Source organism: Nerophis lumbriciformis, linkage group LG30 (assembly GCF_033978685.3).
Source record: "Nerophis lumbriciformis linkage group LG30, RoL_Nlum_v2.1, whole genome shotgun sequence".
Lineage (NCBI taxonomy): Eukaryota > Metazoa > Chordata > Actinopteri > Syngnathiformes > Syngnathidae > Nerophis > Nerophis lumbriciformis.
The window spans coordinates 16,616,455-16,643,305 of NC_084577.2; the positions used below are offsets into that span (position 1 = coordinate 16,616,455).

Below are 26,851 nucleotides of genomic sequence, written 5' to 3' on the forward strand. Positions count from 1 at the left end.
CAGCCAGTTATTATCTAAATGTCCTCAATAAACACACAAGGTTGGTCTTTTCTTGTATTTTAAAAAATACAAGATGAAAAAATCCATCTAAATGGTAGGCTACGAGGAGCTAGCAGCTAAGCACACAAGCTGGACATACATAATAATTGTCCTTAATTAAATATTGCAGTCTAAAACAAGGCATGTGTCCATATTAACATGTATCAAGTATTACAGTTATACACATACAGTACATACACACATACAAGTATCCAGTAAGAAACGTGTCCGCATCATTCTGCTTACTGTGTCATTAGCTTAATTTACTGAATGATCGTGGCCATTAAGTGTCGCCAATAAACAAATTACGACTCCACTTCAACTTAAAGACAGCATAAGTCTATTCCAGACAGTTAATATATAACATAACATATATATATATATATATATATATATATATATATATATATATATATATATATATATATATATGTATATATATAAGTAAGGGGTCCCCACTCCTCTACATCGACATCCTCTGATATAGAGTATAAATTCTTCCCTGCCTTAATTAGTTCTTTGCAACTTTACTCTTTCAGGAGCAACTCCTGGGTCAGAATTTCTCCAAGTTCAAGAAACTCAAACCGAGTCTGATGGCTTCGCTCGATAAACTCCTAAACAACGACATAGCAAAACTGGTGCCCATGCTGCAGCAACAAGAACTGATAAAGAAATCCCTCCCGGGCGTGCTCGATGGCGAGTTCCTTGGAACGTTCAGGCGCGAACATTACAAGAGACATCCCTTCAAAGAACTCAAAGAAGACAGCGACCAGGACTTCCACGAGTGGGTCGTGGAGAGACACAAGCCAAAGTATGACGAGATCTTCTACAACCTCAGCCCAAACGAGGGCAAACTGAGTGGTTCCAAAGTCAAAGCGTGGATGATGACAACCCTTCTGCCCAATTCAGTGCTTGCACATATCTGGCGGCTGTCAGATGTCGATGGTGATGGTATGTTGGACAATGAGGAGTTTGCTTTGGCTGTCCACCTTATTGAAGGAAAACTCGAAGGCCATTGGCTCCCGCGTGAGTTGCCCTCTTACCTGCTGCCACCTTCCAAACGACTAAACACAACTGAAACTGAAATCTAAGCAAGATTTCACAGTGAAAAAAACCTGAGGATGTGTACATTATTTGTACAGTAGGAAGGGGATTCATATGGCCTCATTCGTCGCGGTTTACCTAACACATGAAACGTGACAAATTGGGGGGGTGTACTATCCACTTTAGCCGCCAAATGGCAGTAGAGTGTTGAATATCTTAAAATGTGTTTTGTGGCAATTCCAACTTTGAGCACAGCATCAGTTGCTATGTGGAGTGGCGCTTTCCATCATTTCCAGCAAAACGCATTGCTAAATGATTACCCCCCCACCCCCCCCACCCCTTCCACCCAGGAATGGGGCCATATGAATTCCTTCCTTACTGAACATAATGTACCGCTAAAAGCCATGTAACCATTTGTTATTGATAGTATTCAGGGCCATTCTACGGGAATCTGTGCCATTTTCTTGTTGTAACTCTCGAATTAAACGTCAATTTCTGTATTGTGTCAACAACATCCAGCCCAGGTGACATCATACACGGCACACTATTGGCTGATGGCGGACCAATCACAGAGCACTGTGTTCTCTCTGTCCTGGCAGCTGATGTTTGTGTGTTTGCGCCATTGTTTTTGTCTTAACATTTAGATTTATTTTGAAGCCCTTCCGTGTCGTCCAAAAAGTTCTGCGACCCAAGCCCCAAAGTAAGCTGCTTACCATCGGAGACAAGATGAACCTCTGCATTGCTAGGTTGGTATAAGCTACTATCTACTAGCTGCTTTTACAGAATCAATGACACTTCGCTTGGCAACATGAAGGAAGAGAATAAGGACAACGGCAACAGTGTCTTACTCAAAAGACTGCGCCAACAAGCTAATTTAGTGTCATCATTTGTGAGTACCAATATTTTATATTTTGCAGTTACATAAGAGTGTAGAAAGGGATTAAGACTAGAGGAAGTGTTTCTAAGAGTGTGACTAAGGTTAATAATTAGAGATGTCCGATAGTGGCTTTTTTGCAGATATCCGATATACCGATATTGTCCAACTCTTAATTACCGATTCCGATATCAACCGATTTGATATATACAGTCGTGGAATTAACACATTATTATGCCTAATTTTGTTGTCATGCCCCGCTGGATGCATTAAACCAGTGTTTTTCAACAACTGTGCCGTGGCACACTAGTGTGCCGTGAGACACAGTCTGGTGTGCCGTGGGAGATTATCTAATTTCACCTATTTAGGTTAAAAATATTTTTTGCAAACCAGTAATTCTAGTCTGCAAACTATGTGTTGTTGTTGAGTGTCGGTGCTGCCTAGAGCTCGGCGGAGTAACCGTGTAATACTCTTCCATATCAGTAGGTGGCAGCCGGTAGCTAATTGCTTTGTAGATATCGGAAACAGCGGGAAGCAGCGTGCAGGTAAAAAGGTATCGAATGCTTAAACCAAAAATAAACAAAAGGTGAGTGCCCCTAAGAAAAGGCATTGAAGCTTAGGGATGGCTATGCAGAACTGGCTGCAACGTAAACAAAAACAGAATGCTGGACGACAGCAAAGACTTACAGCGTGTGGAGCAGACTGCGTCCACAAAGTACATTTGTACATGACATGACAATCAACACCAAAATAGGAGCGCAAGACCAGAACTAAAACATTACACACAGGAAAACACCGAAAAACTCAAAATAAGTCAGGGCGGGATGTGACAGGTCGTGACAGTAGACCTACTTTGAGACAAGTGCTTTTGTGATGCATGGTTGGTTATGGTTATGGTTTGAATTCATATCCGACAATTGCGACAACGTCTTTTTACTGTCAACTGAGTTTCGTTTTTTAACTATTTCTGCTGGTGGTGTGCCTCCGGATTTTTTCAACGCAAAAAATGTGCCTGGGCTCAAAAAAGGTTGAAAAACACTGCATTAAACAATGTAACTTTACCATGAATTGATTAACGTGGACCCCGACTTAAACAAGTTGAAAAACTTTCTCAGGTGTTACCATTTAGTGGTCAATTGTACGGAATATGTACTGTACTGTGCAATCTACTAATACAAGTTTCAATCAATCAATCAAAAACAAGGTTTTCCAAAATACAACTTCAACTCCAGTTAAGGAAAAAAGTGCCAACATGGTGGTAGCGGGGAGTGCATATTGTAGCGTCCCGGAAGAGTTAGTGCTGCAAGGGGTTCTGGGTATTTTTGCTGTTGTGTTACGGTGCGGATGTTCTCCCGAAATGTGTTTGTCATTCTTGTTTGGTGTGGGTTCACAGTGTGGCGCATATTTGTAACAGTGTCAAAGTTGTTTATACGGCCACCCTCAGTGCGACCTGTATGGCTGTTGATCAAGTATGCATTGCATTCACTAATGTGTGTGTAAAAGCCGCATATATTATGTGATTGGGCCGGCACGCTGTTTGTATGGAGGAAAAGCGGACGTGACGACAGGTTGTAGAGGACACTAAAGGCAGTGCCTTTAAGGCACGCCCCCAATAATGTTGTCCGGGTGGAAATCGGGAGAATGGTTTCCTCGGGAGATTTTCGGGAGGGGCACTGAAATTCGGGAGTCTCCCGGGAAAATCGGGATTTTAAAGCATTTATCGGACATCTCTATTAATAATAGTTAATAATATAACTTCCGTGTTAATCAGGCACAGCCCAAAGAGGTAACGTGGGTCCCCCCTCTAATGGGCTCACTACTCTTAGGGGGGAATAGAGGTTGGGCACAATGGAGCTGGGCGGCAGCTAAAGGCAGGGCCTTTGGCATTCCGATCCTCGGCTACAGAAGCTAGCCTTTGGGACGTGGATTGTCACCTCGCTGGCGGGGAAGGAGCTGGTGCGCGAGTTGGAGACGTTTCGGCTGGATCTAGTCAGAGCTAGGGCTCTGGAACCAGTCCTCCCAAGAGGGGCTGGACTCTCTTCCACTCAGACGTTACGAGCAGTGAGAGGCGACGGACGGGGGTGGCAATACTTGCTGCCCCGCCGCTCAGACAAGAGTGTAGCTTCCCTCCGCCTCCAGGTGGGGGGAGGGGCCCTGACTGTTGTTTGCACATTTTCCCCAAACAGTATTTCAAAGTTCCCGCCTTTTTAGGATTCCCGAGAGGGAGTACTGAAGAGTGGTCCCCCAGGTGATTCCCTTGTTCTGCTGGGGGAATTATACTCTCACATTGGCAACGACCGTGAAACCTGGACAGGCGTGATTGGGTGTAACGGCCACCCGGATCTGAACCCAAGAGGCCCGGGCCCCTCTAGTGGAAAATTTAAGCCCCGAGGTCAAAAAGTTAAGAACTCCTACAGTCTTACAAATATGCAATCTGATCATTGTACTTGCTCAATAGAAACAATTTACTTTACAGTTAGCTTTATTATGCATTTGTATAGAGTGGAACCTGGATTTACATATTTAATTGGTTCTATAAAGCAGTGGTCCCCAACCTTTTTGTAACTGCGGACCGGTCAACGCTTGAGGGGGGGTGTACGGTATTTTTTTAATTTTTTTTATTTTTTTGTCATAGAAAAATACAATAATGCGTGCTTACGGACTGTATCCCTGCAGACTGTATTGATCTATATTGATATATAATGTAGGAACCAGAATATTAATAACATAAAGAAACAACCCTTTTGTGTGAATGAGTGTAAATGGGGGAGGGAGGTTTTTTGGGTTGGTGCACCAATTATAAGTGTATCTTGTGTTTTTTATGTTGATTTAATAAAATTAAAAAAAATAAATAAATATATATATATATATATATATATTTTTTATTTTTTATTTTATTTTTTTAATTTTTTTTCTTGTGCGGCCCGGTACGAATCGATCCACGGACCGGTGGTTGGGGACCACTGCTATAAAGAGTTCATGAATAGAAAAGTTAGTAGATTGAAGCAAATTTCTCCAAAAGAAACAATGTAAACATAAATAATGGGTTCCAGCCTTAACAAAAGTTAATATTTTAGTAAAGGTTTGTACACTTTGAACACTATATAAAGTGCTATACAGTTCTGTATATCAAACAAACGTACTCAACGTTCTAGCTAATAGAGCAAAGTCAAAACAATAACAACTAGCTGAACTGTCCTCATTTTCAGCTGCCCTGCTGACACGCCACTAGCCCTGTGGCGCACTCACAGTTTAAAATCACACAACTCCTTAACTTTTAACAGCCAGGTCGCTACAATGATTAGGAATAGAAAATAAAATCCACTTTAGCTTGTTGGTTAATATTCTCGGCATGCAGCAGAAGAGAAGGGGAGGGAGCAGTGTCGCCAACGCTGTGCTGTGTTTACTTCTTGAATGTTTCAAACCACACATAGCTTGTCTGTGCTTACTTTGGACTCATACTGAGCTAGCAAAACCAGACAAATGCTGTAAAAAAGCTAAAACAGTCTGTAGCACAGTAACTAGCAATCAGCCCGCCCCAATGGATGTGCTGCCGGGGACAAAATGGCTGCGCTGTGAGCAATGTTCCCTCTAAGGTGCGCGCCTGTGCAATTGCGCACTGCTCAAGCGTCCTCTGCGCACGGCAAATCTATGCCACGAACAAAATCAAATAAAAAAATAAGCGCATAACAATTTTCGACACGACACGGACACGACAGAGAAAACAGTTTTCATCATCATTGTTCAAATATTGTAACGTCTGTCGAGACGCTTTGAGGACATGAATTCCATCGATCACTTTATTGTCGGCCATAAACACATCACCAAAACATTAGTAAAAAAATTTATATCTAGCAAAACTGATCGTTTTTTACAGTACAAACCAGACCAAAACCAACTTTGTTATATCAACATCAGCCGCTCGCTCTTTCTCACTTGCGCCAACACATGCACATATGGCACTTAGCCAGTGATGCGTTTACAGCCACACAAAAAGTCGGACAACTCCAACACCACACATAAAGTGTAATTCCAGGTCGTTACACTATGATTTACCAATCAAATGTGTGCTTATTCTAGTGTCATTTATTAGGAATCTTAATTTATAAATATTAATCATGAAATGCTGTTAGTATATTAAATAAATACTAATAAAAATATATTTTTTACAAACAGGAAGTTGCAGGAATGTACACATGATCCCCTGCTTACATCTCATTGTGCAACATGTTAATGTTTTAATGGGAACTAAATGCAATGTCTGAAAGGGGTACACATTATTTCCAAAGCAGGACCTCCACCCAGACAAACAATACAAGTACACAGTTCATGAAAAACAATATTTTTTGTTATTGTCATTGTAAGTGGGCCTAAACACTTATATTAGAAAATAACCTCATGGAAATGACTGCTGTCATTTCATTATAGTAATAAGAGAATGTTGTCTGTCTATCTGTGTTGGCCCTGCGATGAGGTGGGGACTTGTCCAGGGTGTACACCGCCTTCCGCCAGAATGCAGCTGAGATAGGCTCCAGCACCCCCCGCGACCCCGAAAGGGACAAGCGGTAGAAAATGGATGGATGGATGTAGATTTAACTTGTTATTTAGTTAGGTTTGGGTGTGCTGCTGGTGTAGCCACAGTGTGCACGTCTGATGTTGCTCACATGGGCTCCACTGAATGCTCAGGGAGTTTTTGCGTTTGCTCACACACATGAAAAATTAGAGGGAACATTGACTGTGCGGCACACAATGGATGGATGAAACGTCCGTATACTGAAACAAGGTTCGTGCAACAAAACATAATTTTGTTTGCTCGGTGGTTCGTAAATAGAAAAGTTCGTACAATGAGGGGTTCGTGAATCAAGGTTCCGCTGTATGTCATTTAACGGCGACGCAAATGGCATCGATTCAGTCAAATTGCCCTCAAACACCTTTTAAAAAGAAGTCTCCACCGTAAGGTCAAGTTCCTACTCACGCAAATGGCAGCGTCGACCGTACAGCCCAGGGGGGCACAAACAAGCTCCGTGCAGACGATGACAGCGGCCACTGTTTGGACAGTTGCACTTTCTCAGGCAAAGACTTCCAAAATAACCCTTCGGACAACCTGGGAACATGAATGACATCAGACAACACTTTAGGATAAGCAATAACTACAATAACAATGGATGTCATTTTGTATATCATTTATTTTTGTCATTTTTATATGTGTAAAATACTCACCATCCTCGCAGAGTAGACCTTTTACCCCGGGGGGGCACGAACACTCCCCAGTCACCGAGTCGCATGTACCTCCGTTCTTACATTGGCACAGATTGTTACAGGCGCGTCCATAAGTCCCCTGTGGACAAGCTGGAGAAGAATGTGGGGGTCATGAAAAAGTACACTTGTTCAGAATTAACGATACTGATGGATGGAAGATTGGCACACTTTTTAAACGTATTATTGATTATGGTTCAAAAAGTCCATATTTAATTTATTGAACTTGTTTCATATGATCATACACAGTTTTTATATAATTATCTACAGTGGGTCTGGGTTGGTTTTTGCCTCACCCCTCACTCAAAGCGTGAGTGAAGAATGCACACCTGGGCTACTAACACCTGATAGATGGTACAGAATTATAGAGTGTCCGCCCTGAGATCGGTAGGTTGTGAGTTCAAACCCCGGCCGAGTCATACCAAAGACTATAAAAATGGCACCCATTATCTTCCTGCTTGACACTCAGCATCAAGGGTTGGAATTGGGGGTTAAATCACCAAAAATGATTCCCGGGCACGGCCACCGCTGCTGCTCACTGCTCCCCTCACCTCCCAGGGGGTGATCAAGGGTGATGAGTCAAATGCAGAGAATAATTTCGCCACAACTAGTGTGTGTGTGACAATCATTGGTAGTTTAACTTTAACTTTATCTGCTCACAGATGCTACCTGGTGGTTGTTCGAGCACAATGCAGCTCATCCTGGATCGTCCCACTCCTTAATGCTTCAGTCACATGCAGGATGTTCACAAGAATGCGGCAAAATTGCAACATTACCTACTGTAAGTGGTAGTGTTTATTAAAACCATATCCCAGAGGTAGACGAGGAAAAAACTATAATAGAAAATATATCGAAATACATTTTCCTTTTTCTTTTTGTATTGTTCTGAGGCGTTTTTTTTTTTTAATTAAAGAGGCTGTTTGCAACATTTAAACAGATTCTTAGAGTGGCCCAATTTTACGATTTATTTTACAGAGTATATGCCACCCTCTCATGGCTTCTAGTACGTAATGACATATGCACGCACATTAGCTTAGAACCACTAATGCAGTGGTTCTTAACCTGGGTCCGGTCGAACCCTAGGGGTTCGGTGAGTCGGCCTCAGGGGTTCTGCAGAGCCTCCGCCGTGGAGGTCAAGACACGCCCGACTCATCGTGTAAATAAAAACTTCTCCCTGTCGGCGTATTATGGATACCCCCAAACAACGTTCCCTCTAATTTTCCATATGTGTGAGCAAACGCAAAAACTCCTTGAGCATTCAGTGGAGCACATGTGAGCGACGTCAGACCTGCAGCACACCTGTCCTAAACCTGACTAAATAACAAGTTCAATGTTTTATTATTGTAATCAAATGACAGCAGTCATTTCCATGAGATTATTTTCTAATATAAGTGTTTTGGCCCAGTTACAATGACTATAACATATTGTTTTTCATGAGCTGTGTACTAGTATTATATGTCTAGGTGGGGTTCCTACTTTGGAAATAATGTGTACCCCTTTCAGATATCGCATTTAGTTCCCACTAAAACATTCACATGTTGCACAATGAGATGTAAACATGGGATCATGTGTACATTCCTGTAACTTTATGTTTGTAAAATATACCTTTATTAGTATTTCTTTAATATAATAACATCATTTTATGATTACGGTTCGGGTTCGGTGAATGCGCAAATGAAACTGGTGGGGTTCGGTACCTCCAACAAGGTTAAGAACCACTGCACTAATGGTAACATAAGCTAGACGGTGGTGTTCTTTTGTTAAATTTTTGCTTAGAAAAATGTTACTGTGAGGAAGTTGCAAATAACACCTTTAACATTGAACTAACTTATGATTTTATGAATTTGATATCAATGTTTTAAGTGTTTTTAGAAAACTTAACCTCAAAAAGCATGTTTGCAACAAAAATGGGAAAACAAATGCTGTATTGATGTTATACTTGTTTTATATCGCTAGATATAAAGTAGATTGTAGTAAAAGCACATACTACTGTTTTAATTCATTATAAGTACTGTACTTTATGGACTATAAGCCGCTACTCTTTTGTAAGGCTTTGAAACATGCATCTTGTAAAACGGTCCGGTTAATTTATGGATTTGTCTTCGCTAACAACCATAATGTTTTGTATTTCACAAATAGTTTTCATATTACACAGACAAAGACGCTGAAAAGGTGTGTTATTGTCTGTGCTATGGCGCCATCTTTTGGACGAGTTCGCTCACTGCAGGTGCTGCGGGTTGACAATGTACCGGTACTTCCTGTTTTGTGCCGGAAGTATATCTGCTCGAAAGGATTCTTCATTCATCTCTCCAAGCAACATATGTAAGTTTTACAATATTACTAAAACAATTCATACTTACTAAACGATCCCATGTTTTTGTGCATATTTGTACATGCTCTCGTAATGTAATCGAGCTAGCGTCATTAGCTTTAGCTAATGTGCTAACACGCTTACAAGTGTCTGTTTTAGTATTATTTCCTTACAATGGCATTATTTTTGTATTGTTTCATTTTCACAAATCTCTCGGTAAATTCGCCAAAACGTCACCGTGGCGTTATTGAGTCTGTTTAGCTGATTGGAGAGCTGGCTTCTGCAGCAAGTGGGTCCATGACTATAACTTCTGTTTTGTTTGATCAGCCTTTTTACTGCCATGTTACAGGCAACGTTTGGAAAAAATTAGGGTATGTAAATAAACATTTACAAAATCTTTAGTACCGGTATATATATCTGCGGCTTATGGTCCGATGCGGCTAATATATGTAGAAATACAATTTGGTGGGTGTGGCTTTAATATCGATGCGCTCTATAGCCTGGAAATGATGGTAATAATAGTAATAATTCATTATTATTACAGAAAGCAAGTTTAATTGGTGCTGTGACGCAGCTCCTACCTTGTCTGCTCTGTTTATTTTACGCTTGAAAAGTGCTTATCTTAAGCATTCATTTATTTACCCCCGCAGTTTAAGAGCATTTGTAAACAGTTGAAAGAGATCTATCGCAGTAATTTTTCATATTGTCATGATCCGTGGTCCGGATCATGTTTTGTTTAGTTATGTTTGGTTAGTTTTGGACTCCTTTTGTTATTGCTTGTGCACCTGTGAGTTTGTTTCGTCACCATGGTTACTTATTATTTTCACCTGCCGCTTGTGTTCCCGACGCGCACCTGTTTTCCATCACTGACACTATTTAAGCCTGCCTTTCTGTTTACTCGTGCTGTGCTCCTTGTTTGCGGTAAGCTACATTCACGTTCTTGTATTTCATGTTCTAGACTCCTGTGCTAAGTGTTAGCCTCAGCTTCCCGTGCGTTCGGCACGCTTTTCTTTTGCTTGTTTTCTGTTTGTTATGTAAATAAATCACCTCTTATCTTCACGTCTTTGTCCGTGTTGTGCACTGAAGGAACGATCCCGCATGAATATGCGACCCCCACGTGACACATAGATTATCATCACACATCAACATCTCCAACATGTAAATGCTGCCTTTTTGCCCGGTCAGCATTGCAAATAAAAAATGTTTTTTAATTGTGTTACTCTGGATAAACATAGATTAAATAAATGTATGAATACATGTAAATAAGGAAGTCAGGATGCCAGTGTGTTGTGAAAAGTTTACATACTACATTTCCCAGAAGGCTTAGCGCCGTGGACAGGAACCAGAAATAGGTCTGAGCTTCGCAGGACGACACCTGTGCTATTTGAGCATTAAAGAGTTGATATATTGTTACACGTTGATGTCCCTTCTTCGTCTACACAACAAACAAACATAAGTTTTGATTGGACAGTTGAAGGGCGTGTTTGAGCGTCGCTCGGAGATAAATTTGATTGGCGAAAAGGACGCTGATTAGCCAAAATATGCGGTGAAGTTGCAGACATTGGAAAAAAATGTAAGGCTACACATAATTTGTGGGGATTGGTTGAATTTGCGTGAACTGGCACAATTGGACATCGCAAAATACTGGAGGGACTACGGTATTTTTCGGACTATAAGTCGCAGTTTTTTTTCATAGTTTGGCCGGGGGTGCGACTTATACTCAGGAGCGACTTATGTGTGAAATTATTAACACATTACCGTAAAATATCAAATAATATTATTTAGCTCATTCACGTAAGAGACTAGACGTATAAGATTTCATGGGATTTAGCGATTAGGAGTGACAGATTGTTTGGTAAACGTATAGCATGTTCTATATGTTATAGTTATTTGAATGACTCTTACCATAATATGTTACGTTAACATACCAGGCACGTTCTCAGTTGGTTATTTATGCCTCATATAACGTACACTTATTCAGCCTGTTGTTCACTATTCTTTATTTATTTTAAATTGCCTTTCAAATGTCTATTCTTGGTGTTGGGTTTTATCAAATAAATTTCCCCCAAAAATACGACTTATACTCCAGTGCGACTTATATATGTTTTTTCCTTCTTTATTATGCATTTTCGGCAGGTGCGACTTATACTCCGAAAAATACGGTAAATATTGAATGGATTGAATGTGTAATATTAAGGTACATTTTTACATGGCACAAAACCTGGTTTAATGTACAACTCAATTTTATATCATATTTATAGTACGGAGGCCCTGCTCCATCTTTGAGTTTGGGGGCCCTTAGGTTCGCATCCATACACTTTGAAAACATATGTGGCGTGTTGATCCTAATGGACTTATTCCACATGGCTTTCCTGTCATGACTCCAGTTCAAAGTTTAACGCAAAGTCATTAATCAAAGAAGTGCACGGGAAGAGCAGAGCCTTGCTTTTTAAAGCCAGCAATGGACATCCTTGGCCTCGGGCTGCCTGTGGAACCCTGGCCTTCATCCAGTAGCCGACAGATTGATTCCCCCGATGCTCTTTTGCTCAGAAGTCTATAAATCCCCCCAACACTACCACCTCACTTACGCAGAGGAGCTGACTGTTTTAATACATGACCTTGCATCGATGCACACAGTAGGCCATCTTACTCTAAAATTTAACCACACCTCTGTGGGTAAAGGTAGCTTCATCCAATACGGTGGAAAATATTCTGGTTTTGTGTGTGCGTGTGTGTGTCCATACTGCAATCATGGCCAAAAAAAAAAAAGGTTGATAAATATAAGATGTTATCTCCCCATTGCTGCTCTGAGATTTCCCCAAAGATGCCTCACCTCCGCAAGGTAGACTAGAAATGTGTTGAGCAAAGAACAAACATATTGTATATGTCCATCCATTTTCGACCGCTTGTCCCTCGGGGTTGCAGGGGTGGCTGGAGCCTATCCCGGCTGCATTAGGGCGGAAGATATAAATAATATACAATTTGATGGGACTTAATGTAAAATCAATAATTTGACAGCAAGAGACTAAATGTTCCTGTATGACATACTGACACTAAAATTGCATTTGCGTCAAAATATTGGGTCATTTTTGAAAGTTAATTCAATTATGCAAGCATGTAATTCACTATGATTAATCAAAATCAAAAAGTGTGATTAATCTGGTTTGAAATGTAATTGTTGGTAGAAGTACAAACCCTGTTTCCATATGAGTTGTGTTAGATGTAAATATAAATGGAATACAATGATTTGCAAATCGTGTTCAACCCATATTCAATTGAATGCACTACAAAGACAAGATATTTGATGTTCAAACTCATAAAGTTTTTTGTTTTTTTTGCAAATAATAATTAACTTAGAATTTCATGGCTGCAACATGTGCCAAAGTAGTTGGGAAAGGGCATGTTCACCACTGTGTTACATGGCCTTTCCTTTTAACAACACTCAGTAATCGTTTGGGAACTGAGGAGACACATTTTTTAAGCTTCTCAGGTGGAATTCTTTCCCATTCTTGCTTGATGTACAGCTTTAGTTGTTGCAACAGTCCGGAGTCTCCATTGTTGTATTTTAGGCTTCATAATGCGCCACACATTTTCAATGGGAGACAGGTCTGGACTACAGGCAGGCCAGTCTAGTACCCCCACTCTTTTACTATGAAGCCACATTGATGTAACACGTGGCTTGGCATTGTCTTGCTGAAATAAGCAGGGGCGTCCATGGTAACGTTGCTTGGATGGCAACATATGTTGCTCCAAAACCTGTATGTACCTTTCAGCACTATTGGCGCCTTCACAGATGTGTAAGTTACCCATGTCTTGGGCACTAATACACCCCCATACCATCACAGATGCTGGCTTTTCAACTTTGCGCCTATAACAATCCGGATGGCTCTTATCCTTTTGGTACGGCCGGAGGACACAACATCCACAGTTTCCAAAAACAATTTGAAATGAGCACTTGTCAGACCACAGAACACTTTTCCACTTTGTATCAGTTCATCTTAGATGAGCTCAGGCCCAGCGAAGCCGACGGCGTTTCTGGGTGTTGTTGATAAACGGTTTTCGCCTTGCACAGGAGAGTTTTAACTTGCACTTACAGATGTAGCGACCAACTGTAGTTACTGACAGTGGGTTTCTGAAGTGTTCCTGAGCCCATGTGGTGATATCCTTTACACACTGATGTCGCTTGTTGATGCAGTACCGCCTGAGGGATCGAAGGTCACGGGCTTAGCTGCTTACGTGCAGTGATTTCTCCAGATTCTCTGAACCCTTTGATGATATTACGGACCGTAGATGGTGAAATCCCTCAATTCCTTGCAATAGCTGGTTGAGAAAGGTTTTTCTTAAACTGTTCAACAATTTGCTCACGCATTTGTTGACAAAGTGGTGACCCTCGCTCCATCCTTGTTTGTGAATGACTGAGCATTTCATGGAATCTACTTTTATACCCAATCATGGCACCCACCTGTTCCCAATTTGCCTGTTCACCTGTGGGATGTTCCAAATAAGTGTTTGATGAGCATTCCTCAACTTTATCAGTATTTATTGCCACCTTTCCCAACTTCTTGGTCACGTGTTGCTGGCATCAAATTCTAAAGTTAATGATTATTTGCAGTTTGAACATCAAATATGTTGTCTTTGTAGCATATCCAACTGAATATGGGTTGAAAATGATTTGCAAATCATTTTATTCCGTTTATATTTACATCTAACACAATTTCCCAACTCATATGGAAACGGGGTTCGTAATAGATCTAATCGTTTGGTATAATTTTTGAAAAAATCCAAAGCATCCCATAGAAACAATTTTCTTAGAACTGCATTTGAAACTAAAGGAGGCATTAGGACGGCGTGGCGCAGTGGAAGAGTGGCCGTGCGCGACCCGAGGGTCCCTGGTTCAATCCCCACCTAGTACCAACCTCGTCATGTCCGTTGTGTCCTGAGCAAGACACTTCACCCTTGCTCCTGATGGGTGCTGGTAGCGCCTTGCATGGCAGCTCCCTCCATCAGTGTGTGAATGTGTGTGTGAATGGGTAAATGTGGAAGTATTGTCAAAGCGCTTTGAGTACCTTGAAGGTAGAAAAGCGCTATACAAGTACAACCCATTTATCATTTATTTAGAGCCAATGGCGTGTGTGTGGTAAAAAGCAAATACGAACAGAATACAATAACAATAATCGAAAGGGCATGTGATTTCACAATGCATTGTGGGTGCCGGGTAACCATTTTTGCTGGACGTAGGTTTTGTTTACATAGCTGTACTGTACCCACATCAATGTGAGAGAGAGAGCAACTAAATAGATTAAAATGGATCGTACAAAATAAAAAAAATCAAGGGACCACACCGAGACAATTCCAAAGGCCAGCTACCTTCAAAAAATAAGTTGGATCGGTGGAATTGATTCATATGAGCATATCAAATGGACAAGAGATTTGAATAAGCTACCGCCATTGTCAAAGCTAATCTTGTAGATATTTCGTCAATGGAGTCAGTTTTTAAACTGGTGAAGAATTTCGGAATGCAAAGTCTGTTAAGGCTCATTGTTTTCCATTCAAATTGCGCATAATTCACGGCTTTCATCTCTTATGTGTTCGAGATGGTATAAGGGTGCCATAGGAAAAAAATAAGCCAATTATTACTTTTAGATATTTTGATCGCTGTGCTACTCTACCCGAAAATAATACTCATTCATTTGTGTGCCTACCAAGACTAAAAGTAAACAGACAACATTCTTTTTTCCAAAAGTACTGTATATTGTTTGTCACCTGCAGCTAGCTGCTTGGCTAATGCTAACACCCTACTAAATGCTACATGTGTAACTAAATATAACATGCTTTGATTCAGATTTAGCATGCAGTCTAAAAATGCAGTGAACAAAGCAACATGTACCAGGTGATGGTGTTAAAAGTCATGTTTGATCGTCTCACGGCTGCTTTTCAGGCTATTTGCCATTTCTTTATAAGCTTCATAACTCCACTTCATTCGGCTTTGCTTACATGCTGGAAATGAGAAAATTCTCAACAAATCCTTTTTTTCCTGAAGCAATAATGACCACGATTGTGGAAGTTAATTATGCCACACCTTCACGCCATGTTTTGACCTCTAAGCACAGAGTCTTGTATTCAGCCATGTAAACAAGGGATTCAGAGTCCGGCAGTACCCACAGTGCAATGCGTTACCACGTCATACGTTCAAGCCCTATAGAACAGTTGTACTTACTCTCATTGCAGATAACGCCAACCCATCCAGGTGAACATTCACAGCCATCTTTATTTTCGCCACAGGCTCCATTGACGCAGTCTTCACATTTCCAACTGCAGTCCTCCCCAAAAGAATTATCCAAGCATACTGGTAAGAAGAGAAAAGTTATTTCTTATTGTCAGAAAACACAGTTGGCGCCTAAAAGGGCTCTTTGCAACGTGCTAAAACTTCTATTTTTTAAACCAAAAACATACCAAAGACACCCCCAGCTAGCTTATCTTACCATTATAGTGCTTTAAATAAACTTGTATATTTTTTTAATTTCTATATGTTTCACAGTTACTAATTACACTGTAGAGAGCATACACATTCACAAAAAATTTATATGTATTGTTGCGTTTGGACCAGTTGTTCCTCCCAGGGAATTCAAGTCACAAGTCGCTCCCAAGCTCTTTACGACACTTAAAGCTGAGTAGAAAAACCACCAGAGACAGAATAGGTATTTTGTAATATATTTGCAAAGCTTTGCATATACATTGAGACCAGTCCAGCATAGAACATTCAATCCCGCCGCCAAGATGGTCTGCCCCCCCCAGAAAAACCCTCTCCCCCTTAAGTCTCTCTCCCCCCGCCCCCTCGCAGACATGTCCCTTCAGCCAAAACACATGCCCATTGTCCTCCGCACCTGGGAATAAGAAAAGATAAGAGAAAGGAGTATATCTCTTTCTTACATCAGAAGATTCAAGGTTAAGCACACAGTTTTTGCAGACAACCAAAAGACCACAATTGGAAGAAAAACACTAGCTGTTTTGTAATATGATTATGAAATAAAAGAAGTAACACTTAAATTCAGATATATGTAAATATCTGCCTCCGACAGTATCAAGATGCTATGTTCCCGTTGAACCGGTGTGTAAAGTCATACACTTTTTCAAACACTTCTTTTGTAGCAAACAATCTTGTCATGGATTCCACAAACAATATACCAGTAGTCTTCTTTGTTGTTGTTAGGATAACATATTCATTTTAAGCTAACGTTAGTAGCTAAATTTTGCCTATCATTAGCCAACAAACATAACTAGTTTCCCAGCAGGCACAGGACATTGAAACAACGTTGAGAACTTGTTGAATTAGGTCCTGACGTTGAGCAACTCAAACATGCTTTTTTAAATTTTTTATGTTTAATCAATTTCGGGTTGTGACGGGGATTTGACCATTGAAATTTGGCCATATCCCAACTAGGGTTGTCCCGATACCAATATTTTGGTACCGGTACCAATACCAAAATGTATTTCGATACTTTTCTAAATAAAGGGGACCATAAAAAATGGCATTATTGGCTTTATTTTAACAGAAGATGTACGGTACATTAAACATGTTTCTTATTGCAATCGAAGAACAATGTTGTCCTTAAATAAAATAGTGAACATACTAGACAACTTGTCTTTTAGTAGTAAGTAAGCAAACAAAGGCTCCTAATTTGTCTGCTGACATATGCAGTAACATATTGTGTCATTTCTATTATGTTTTCAAGGGACAAGCTGTAAAAATTGATTATTAATCCACTTGTTCATTTACTGTTAGTATCTGCTTATTTTCTGTTTTAACATGTTCTATCTACACTTCTGTTAAAATTTAATAATCACTTATTCTGTTGTTGTTTGATACTTTACATTAGTTTTGGATGATACCACAAATTTTGGTAATGATCCGATACCATGTTGTTACAGGATCATACATTGGTCCTCATGAGTCCAGGGACATATTTCCTGAGTTTATAAAAATAATATTATTTTAAGAAAAGGAAAAAAGATTTTGTGACGATAACAAATATGAATGTAATCATAGTAGTATCGAGTAGATACGCTCTTGCACTAAAACACTGCAGACTGCGGATGGATTTTAGCTGCTAGCTAGCTAGCCATGTTTAAAGCCCCTCTTGTAGAGCTGCGTTTCAGTGTTATAACTTCACCTTTATCATCAGTTTTTAGGCCAAAATGCATCTGTTCTCCCTTTTCTGTCTACACAGAATAGAATAGAATGGACTTTATTGTCATTATATTTGCATATAACGAGATTAAGGACTCCAATTTACCGTAAGGTGCGGTAGTGGGAAAAAATTGGGGGTAAAAAAAAGTTAAACAACAGGTAATAAAGAAAAAACTAACAATTGAAATAAACAGACTACTATCCAATAAAAATAATAAGCAATCCTGTACAATATACAAAACACTATAGAAATACAAAATACTGTACAATATACAGAACAAGACAAGAGTACCGGAGTAATAAATAACAATCAGTGTCAGACGTATTGCACTCGTAGGGTAATATTGCACAGTAGGGTATTAGGGTAGGATATTGTATAGGGGTGACACACTGGGTCTGCTTGTAAGTACTCTGTGATTGTGCGCTTCCGAATATGCTCCTCTGCTTGTAAAACCAGCAATGTCACGATGTGATGGAGCGCCGTCATGCCCGTTTAAAAAAAAATAAAATAACAAGATTGAGAACTGGTACTTTTGAAACAGAGGATAGTACCGTTTTTTTAGACATCAATGTTGTCTCGATTTACAAATACAACTATTTTGCAACAATGTTTCGAAGTCAGTTTTAAAGGACGTGTATGTATAATCAATGTTGTATCAATGTCTTGTGCCTGCTGGGTTACTTCATCTCTGATTTGTTACCGCCGAAATTATCAGGATTTATCAAATCTGGCCTGACTTTATTTTGCATATTTTCTTATTTACTGTATGTATTTATTTCCTTTCCAGTGCCCTTTCTTTTGGTTCCACTTTCTATTTTTCGCCACCACTCTATTGGTTTTAATGCTGTTTCTCCTCACCTTATCGTAATTAGTGATCAGTGGACTAGCCAAGCTGGTCAATCGGGGCTGGATCATTGCAACTGTTTTGTTTGTAACCACTTGCTTTGCTCATATCGTGTTTTGCTTCCATACATTCTCTTTTTTTTGCTCGTGATTGTGTTTATACTTCCTGTGCAGTTCCAGCTGCACTATAATCATGTTTTTGAGTATACGCAATCTTCTGCCTCTGCCTCTTGGGGTTTGAATTTGAAAGAATGTAACAAAAGTCAAATCACCAATTCCAGCCTTGTTCTTTTGTCTTTCAATGTTTCTTATGTATCTAACAACCTAATTCGGAAAGGTGTTGTAGGATGGCTAGCTAGTAGAGTTGCATTGTGTAGCTCACACTAGCTAATCACAAATACTTTCAGTTGACATTGTGTGTTTCATATGTTTTTACTTCTGGCTATACCAGTGTTGTACTTTGATTGTCGCTTGTTCTCTTCACCTTTTCCTGTGCATGTGTGTATTTTGTGGGGCGGGGCTTACATGTTTGTAAATGGAAGAATGCTAACAACACTTATGCAAGTTAGCGCCACGTGAAAATTGCAAACATTTTCTAAAGGTTGTGGTTTTACTGTACCAATTTGGCTGTCCAATCGAAATTCTTCTAGTCGTTCATCCAACTCTTCGTCGGGGTCACCTGCATCATCATTGTCGCTGCCGTAGCGGGAATGCAATGCGGCAGTGTAGTGGAGAAGCTGAGGAACATTGCGAAAGAGCAGCTCTGGTAACCTGTAGACCTCCAGCTGCTCTTCGTCTTCCTCCTCCTCTTCCTCCTCTTCGTCCAATTCTCTGCCATACAAAGCTAACAAAGGCAATGCAGAGTGACTACGGAACAATGCACGGAAGATTCATGGAACACTTTTGTAGTTTTTGAAGAAGGAGATCAAAGCTATACTCACAGATGCAGGTGTGCTGATCCTGATCCAAGCTGAAACCCTGTCGACAAAAACACTCGTACGTTCCCAGAGTATTGATGCACTCATGGTCACAGCCTGAAGTCTCCGCCAGACACTCGTCGATGTCTTATAGGAAAGAAAAAAAAACAGGAGATGTTGCACAGAACTCTTTTTATTCACTTATTAGGAAAGCAAAATAGTAGCTTACTGCACAGATAAAAGACTAGACCAGGGGTCGGCAACCCAATATGTTGAAAGAGCCATATTGGACCCATCCATCCATCCATTTTCTACCGCTTATTCCCTTTGGGGTCGCGGGGGCGCTGGAGCCTATCTCAGCTACAATCGGGCGGAAGGCGGGGTACACCCTGGACAAGTCGCCACCTCATCGCAGGGCCCATATTGGACCAAAAATACAAAAACACATTTGTCTGGAGCCGCAAAAAATTAAATCCATATTACATACATAGTGTGTCATGAGATATAAATTTAATTAAGAGGACTTAAAGGAAACTAAATGAGCTCAAATATAGCCACAAATGAGGCATAATGATGCAATATGTACATACAGCTAGCCTAAATAGCATGTTAGCATCGATTAGCTTGCAGTCATGCAGTGACCAAATATGCCTGATTAGCACTCCACACAAGTCAATAACATCAACAAAACTCACCTTTGTGCATTCACACAAACGTTTGGTGGACAAAATGAGACAGCAAAAAAAAGTGGCATAAAACACTTCCGAGAAAGTCGGAGAAAGTTATACATGTAAACAAACTAAGGTGAGTTCAAGGACCGCCAAAATTAGTAGGACAAAACGGCGCTCGCCAAATACTTGAATCAGTGAAGCATGTTTAATATAAACAGTGTGCTTTATAACAATTAGGAAGGTTTGTCTCATGTTTCTCCTCCTACAGAAACCATATTAACACAAAAAATATATTTTTTCCACCTCATCTTTTTCCATTTTTCATACATTTTTGAAAAAGCTCCAGAGAGCCACTAGGGCGGCGCCAAAGAGCCGCATGCGGCTCTCGAGCCGCGGGTTGCCGACCCCCGGACTAGACTAAACCATCTTAGTACACCCTGAATGTTAACTCTTCTTCTGGTCTATGCTTCTACAATAGGTAAGGGATTCATATTCATTCATATTTGTGGGCGGATCTCATGTGATCATTGGATCATGTTGCAATACAGTTTGCTGAATATTATGGAAAGCTCGACTCTACATAGCAACTGACGCTGTGATCAGAGTTCAAATTGCCTCAAAACACATTCTAAGGATTCAACACTCTGCTACCATCTGGCGGCTCAAGTGGATAGTGTGCACCTCAAATTGGTTACGTTTCATGTGTCAGGTAAACCACGACGAATGGGGCCATATGAATTCCCTCCCTACTGTATATCCTTTGTGGGAACAGTTTAAAGAAGACCCTTTTTCTGTTCCAGCATGACTGCGCCACAGTGTGCAATGTTTGTAAAGGCATGGATGAGTTTGGTGACGCTTCAACCCTATCAAACCTCTTTTTGGGACTACTGTACCGCTTCTGCTTCTTTCAAAACCGCCACAACTCTCAAAATTGACCTAATGAACTCATCCAATCCATTAAGCAGCTTTTTTCATGGTTTCAACATTTTTCTGTGTATTGACATTCAGGTGTCTTCATTCAGTGTACATGTGTGCTTTGGTTTCCGTGCGTCCTACTTTTCGTATGATTCAGTTTTCAACGGAAATTTTCAGTAAATGTTTGCATATCTTGGTTATGGAACGGTCAAACATTGCTAGATCGTGCGGCTTGCTGGTGTGGCACAGCAGCTGCGCGGCTGAAAGGAGGAGGGCACTGCAGAGGGTGGTGCAAGCTGCTCAGAAGATGGTGGGGAGCAGTCTTCCCAACACCACCACCTCTTCATTAGCAGATGCAGAAAGAGAGCTCTCTTCATCACCAAGGATTCCACCCACCCTGCACAACCTCTTTTTGATCCCCTCCCCTCGGGCAGGAGGCTGCGGAGTATTTGGAGTAGGACCACCAAACTGAGGAACAGCTTTATTCCGGAAGCTGGCAGACTGCTGAACGCCGAACAATTTAACCTGCACACACGTTCCAAAATGCTGAATTGGGCTTTTATTTGGTTTGGTTTTACATTCTATTTGCACTACATGGTCACAATCTATTCATTCTATTCTATTTATAATCTATTCCTATGACCTTATGCCAGTGTTTTTCAACCTTTTCTGAGCCAAGTCACATTTTTTTCATTGAAAAAATCCGGAGGCACACCACCAGCAGAAAACATAAACAAATGAAACTCAGCAGCCGATATTGACAATTAAAAGTTGTTCTCGCAATTGTTGGATATTAACTTAAACCATAACCAACCATGCATCTTGTCTCAAAGTAGGTGTACTGTCACATCATGACTTGACTTATTTTGAGTTTTTTTGGTGTTCTCCTGTGTGTCGTGTTTTAGTTCTTGTCTTGCGCTCCTATTTTGGTGGCTTTTCCTGTTTTGTTGGGATTTTCCTGTAGCAGTTTCATGTCTTCCTTGAACGCTATTCCCCGCACCTGCTTTGTTTTCGCAATCAAGAATATTTAAGTTGTGCGGATGCTATCCTTCTTTGTGGGGACATTGTTGATTGTCATGTCATGTACAGATGTACTTTGTGGACGCCGTCTGCTCCACGCGCTGTAAGTCTTTGCTGTCGTCCAGCATTCTGTTTTTGTTTACTTTGCAGCCAGTTCAGTTTTAGTTTCGTTCTGCATAGCCTTTCCTGAGCTTCAATTCCTTTTCTTAGGGGCACTCACCTTTTGTTTATTTTTGGTTTAAGCGTTAGATACCTTTTTACCTGCACACTGCCTCCCGCATATTGTGATCACGACAAACCAAGTTCCAGACATCTACATAGCAATTCGCTACCTGCTTCCACCTACTGATATGTAAGAGTATTGCATGGTTACTCTGCCGAGCTCTAGACAGTACAGACACTCAACAACGGGACATTATTTGCAGACTATAATTACTGGTTTGCAAAACATCTTTTTAACCCAATTAGGTGAAATTACATAATCTCCCACGGCACACCAGACTGTATCTCACGGCACACTAGTGTGCCGCGGCACAGTGGTTGAAAAACACTGCCCTATGCTATTTATAACCTTCCCTATTCAAATCCTATGTACTTCAATTATTGTGTACATACTATCGTTCTTGTTGTTGTCATTGGGTTAAATCTGGTACTTGCGTTACTACATTTCGTATCTTCTCATGTGCTCATGTGTGCTGATGTGACAAAAAAATTCCTTGAATCTTTGAATTCCGCGATATTTAGTAACTAAACGAAGAAGCCCACGCGTGGGTGACCCAGTCTCAGTGGGAAAAATGGATAGTGGTTCTTTTAGACTTAGATCACGATAGAGCAGTTTTACTTAAATAGTGGGACGGGCCACTCACTCCTAAAGGTGTAGTGCCATGGGGTTGCGTGTGACCCTGGGGAACATGCTTTATCAGTATTATTTAGTATCAGGCTTCAAACCCCGCTTCAAAAAGATGTGAACTACAAAACGTGCCATTAATCTTGACTTCCTCATTTTGGTTAAAAAAAAAACTATTTATTTGTCAGTATCAAATGGTTCATGTTTTATAGTTTAAGTAAGGATTTACTTTTTTTTTAAATTCCAGGCAAATTGATGCACTTTAAATATTTCCTGTTACAGACTAAAAAACAATGTTATTAAAGGTATTCTTTGCTGTAAGTTGATTATTATTCTTGTTTCTTTTTTGTTTTCTTTAATGTTAATAATAATAATTGAGAAGCACTGCTATAGAGACATTTCCAGCCAGAGAATCCTTTAATCATCTTAATTATGTGTGCGTGTGGTTTATTTGTTCATTGAACGCACACAGAACAATGAACAACTCAGATTCTGTCTCCTTTTCATATAACAGTAATTATTTTCTATATAATGGGTTGTGTGTTAATATTTTAGGTTGTCTGAATGGATTAATTGGATTTGCATTATTTCTCACGGGGAAAATGTATTTGGGTTTCATACAAGTCGGTCTTTGTCTGACCTTTTGAAATGGATGTAAGCAAATCAGAATATGCACCTAACTATAGAATAGCCCTAGGTTTCATGAGCTCCACATTTTCCTCTCTATTCAGTGCTTGATCGGTTGTTGGGATCTCCCCAATAATAAATTGGAGTGAGATAAAGACCGTTTTAGTCTTCCCGATAAAATAATGAAGATCAGGATGTTTTCCTATGTTCTTGATTGCACCATGGCCTTTTTACAATGATTTATTTCTAAGGCAATGACAATGTTCTGTTATTTGTCACAAATTCTGGAATTGCCTCAGTTGTTTGAACACATGTCGGGATTTGCAAGCAGTATCACTGTTCCACAACACTGAAAGCACAACAAAGACTAAAGATAATCTGCCAACAATCCAGATCACTTACCGTCGCAACCGCAGCCATCTGGGTTTGGTGTGTGGCCGGCCCTACAGCTGCATTCGTAGCCGCCTGGATAGTTTCTGCAGAAGTGGCTGCAGCAGGATTCCCCGTTGATGCACTCATCACTGTCTAAGGCAGGTATTTATGCAATAGTACATCGCAAGTTTCAACAGTCAAGATAAAGAAGAAGCAGATAACAAAAATAGTTCTTACCTACACAGGTCTTCCTGTCCTGGTCCAGCTGGTAGCCCTGATTACACGAGCAGAGCGGCCCGTTGGTTGTGTGCTCACACTGATGAGAGCAACCACCATTATTTTTCTCACAGCTGTTAACAATCTCCATCTCAATCCCTGGAGTATACAAGTGTGCATAACCACAGAAAAAACACTATCATTTTGAGCAAATTGGGACAAATGAGTTTGGTTTGTATAATTTTTGGAATTCAAGCCTATGATTCTGGTAATACATATAGGTTGAGCGTTTCCATTTAGAAAAGCATTGACTAAAACGTGTAATTGTTGAATACTGAATCAGTTCTCTTTACTCACGGTAGCACTGTTTTCCATCTGCGCCAAGCTCAAAGCCCGGATGACACACACATCGGAAGGAGCCCGGCGTGTTGACACATCCATGGGAGCACCTGTCACGACCTGAACTGCACTCGTCAATGTCTGTTAGAGACAGGAAATTAAAATGGAATGGCAGATGGTGAATATAGCGATATATTGGGATTTTTTTTCTTGAAAAAGGCTGTATGGAACCATCTTATTGGAGTAAAACGTTCTTTAAAGAGGAATTTCTGAATTAACTTGTTCCACACCTGTATATATTCTCATTTATTCAGGTGTCATTGTATGGTCAGGGCATTGAACCGATCTCAAGGATGCCTTTCAGGCCGATTAGAATGCTGAGGTAGTCCTATTTGACCTATCTTCTGCCTACAACACCGCCTGGCACTGTGGTCTTCAAATGAAGCTGCTGAAGGCCACCCGAGACCGGCATATGGTGAATTTCATAATGGAGATGCTGTCTAACCGCAGCTTCACTATCCAGACCAGTGATGGTCAGCGTAGCAGAGTCAGGAGGCTGAGAAATGGAATTCCTTAGGGGTCTGTTCTGCTACTGAAGCTCTTCAACATGTATATCCATGGAGGCAACCTCTAGGAGGCACGGGTGCGTGGATGACCTTGCCATCATGACGCGGCAGCCAAAGTGGGAAGCAATGGGGGAGGGCCTGAACAAGGATGTGGATATCTTGGTTGCATACTTTCGCAGGTAGCGGTTGCAGCTCAGCACGGGAAAGACTATGTTTGGTAGCGTTCCACTTCAGGGAAGCAAAAAGGGACCTCAGCGTACGGCTGGACAGAACACTGTCCTTCAAAAAATCCATTAAGGATGTGAGAGCCATAGCCACTACAAGTGTCTCACTGATCCGTCGCTGGCTGGTATGACCTGGGGTGCCTCCGCCAAGGTACTCTATATCCCCACACAAGCCTTTGTCTTGTTCCTCAGTCTGGAGCAGAAGCCCGCACACCAACAAGGTAGACGTCATCATCAACAGTGCCATCAGGATTGTGACCGGCTTTCTGAGGTCCTTCCCCCCTGGTTCCATCTGCCAGCCCTTGCATGAATTTTCCCAGCCAGTTTGTGGCGGAAGGCAGCTACCCTCGCCCTGGCAAGGAAAGTCAAACAACACCACTGGCAAGTCCTGCATGACACGACAATGGAGCTAGCCCCCTCCAAGCAGGCTTAAGTCATGCTGTTTCTTCAAGATGACAGCCTAGGAGCTGCTCACCTCCATCCCAGACGATCTTTGTGCAAAGGCATTGCTAGCGGCAGTGTGGAAGTGGGGGTGGGAGTTAGCAAGATGGACACTATCGCACCAGTACATCTGGGACTCTGGAGGCGGCGTCGAGGGTGTACATCTACCTGGCCGACAATAGACCTTCCTCAACCGCCTCCGCAGTGTGGTTAGGTGCTTCGGGTCTTCCAGGAAGAGGTGGGAACTTACTGACGGTGCAGCATGCGAGTGTGGGGAGGCTTAGAAGACTGCTGACCACATAAATATAATCTTCCACCTGTACATACTATTTTTTGAGTTCGGCTTTTTATCAGAATAAGACCTGGTACAAGGGTGTGGGCTAAACGGCACATAGATTGATTGATTGATTTAAACTTGTATTAGTAGATTGCACAGTACAGTACATATTCCTTACAATTGACCACTAAATGGTAACACCCGAATAAGTTTTTCAACTTGTTTAAGTCGGGGTCCACGCAAATCAATTCATGGTATTGATAGATGTTTGAGGATAATACACACAAGAATAAGAAGAATCATCATCATCATTTATTTGTATTCCTTTCATGAAAATGCATATATACAAGCCACATACAGTTGACATTTTCATTGTTTTTTGTTTCTTATACATTTCCATGATCAGAAAGGAGCAGATGGAAGAATACTATTCTTATATTTATCTGCCCCGCAACTATCGACCGCAACTGTTCGGGTTCTCTTAAAAGGCATTTTGTCTCTCAACTGAGCAGGCTTCATTATTTCATGCTCAGAGTCTTAGATAGGACAGCTCTAGTCTGAGGACCTGGAGCAGGATCCAAAGTATTTATCCTCTACAAGAGGGGCCATGCCCAAACAAGGATGGCTTTGTTCTATTGTGATCTAAAGAAACAGTTGTTAAAATAATCTGTCCCACATTAATGTCATGTCTGTGTAATCATGTTTTGTTTTAGTCATGTTTTGTTTAGTTTAGTTATTGGACTCTTTAGTTTCTGGCTTTTCACTCCCTTGTCTTGTTTCCATGGTTACCCATTAGTTTGACCTGTTCCACGTTTGGACTCATTGTGCACTCTTGTTTGTCACCATAGCAACCCATTAGTTTT

General features: G+C 40.8%; 2 protein-coding genes across 4 annotated transcripts in view; one reads left to right on the top strand and one right to left on the bottom strand.

Annotated features, from left to right (window-relative positions):
- Window positions 1-1,585, top strand: part of LOC133572716 (EH domain-containing protein 2-like) — an 84,942-nt gene extending 83,357 nt beyond the window's left edge. For all 3 annotated transcript variants that reach the window (XM_061925674.1, XM_061925675.1, XM_061925676.1), the window contains exon 9: window positions 579-1,585. In XM_061925674.1, the coding sequence (XP_061781658.1) occupies window positions 579-1,130 (552 nt within the window). In that variant the 3' untranslated portion in view covers window positions 1,131-1,585. The remainder of the gene's footprint in view (window positions 1-578) is intronic.
- egfem1 (EGF-like and EMI domain containing 1) overlaps window positions 1-26,851 on the bottom strand; it is a 147,324-nt gene that overhangs the window by 63,985 nt on the left and 56,488 nt on the right. Inside the window, 8 exon segments of the mRNA XM_072911978.1 lie at window positions 6,933-7,061; window positions 7,178-7,306; window positions 15,742-15,870; window positions 19,176-19,400; window positions 19,498-19,620; window positions 23,956-24,078; window positions 24,163-24,300; window positions 24,499-24,621. Of these exon segments, the coding sequence (XP_072768079.1) occupies window positions 6,933-7,061; window positions 7,178-7,306; window positions 15,742-15,870; window positions 19,176-19,400; window positions 19,498-19,620; window positions 23,956-24,078; window positions 24,163-24,300; window positions 24,499-24,621 (1,119 nt within the window).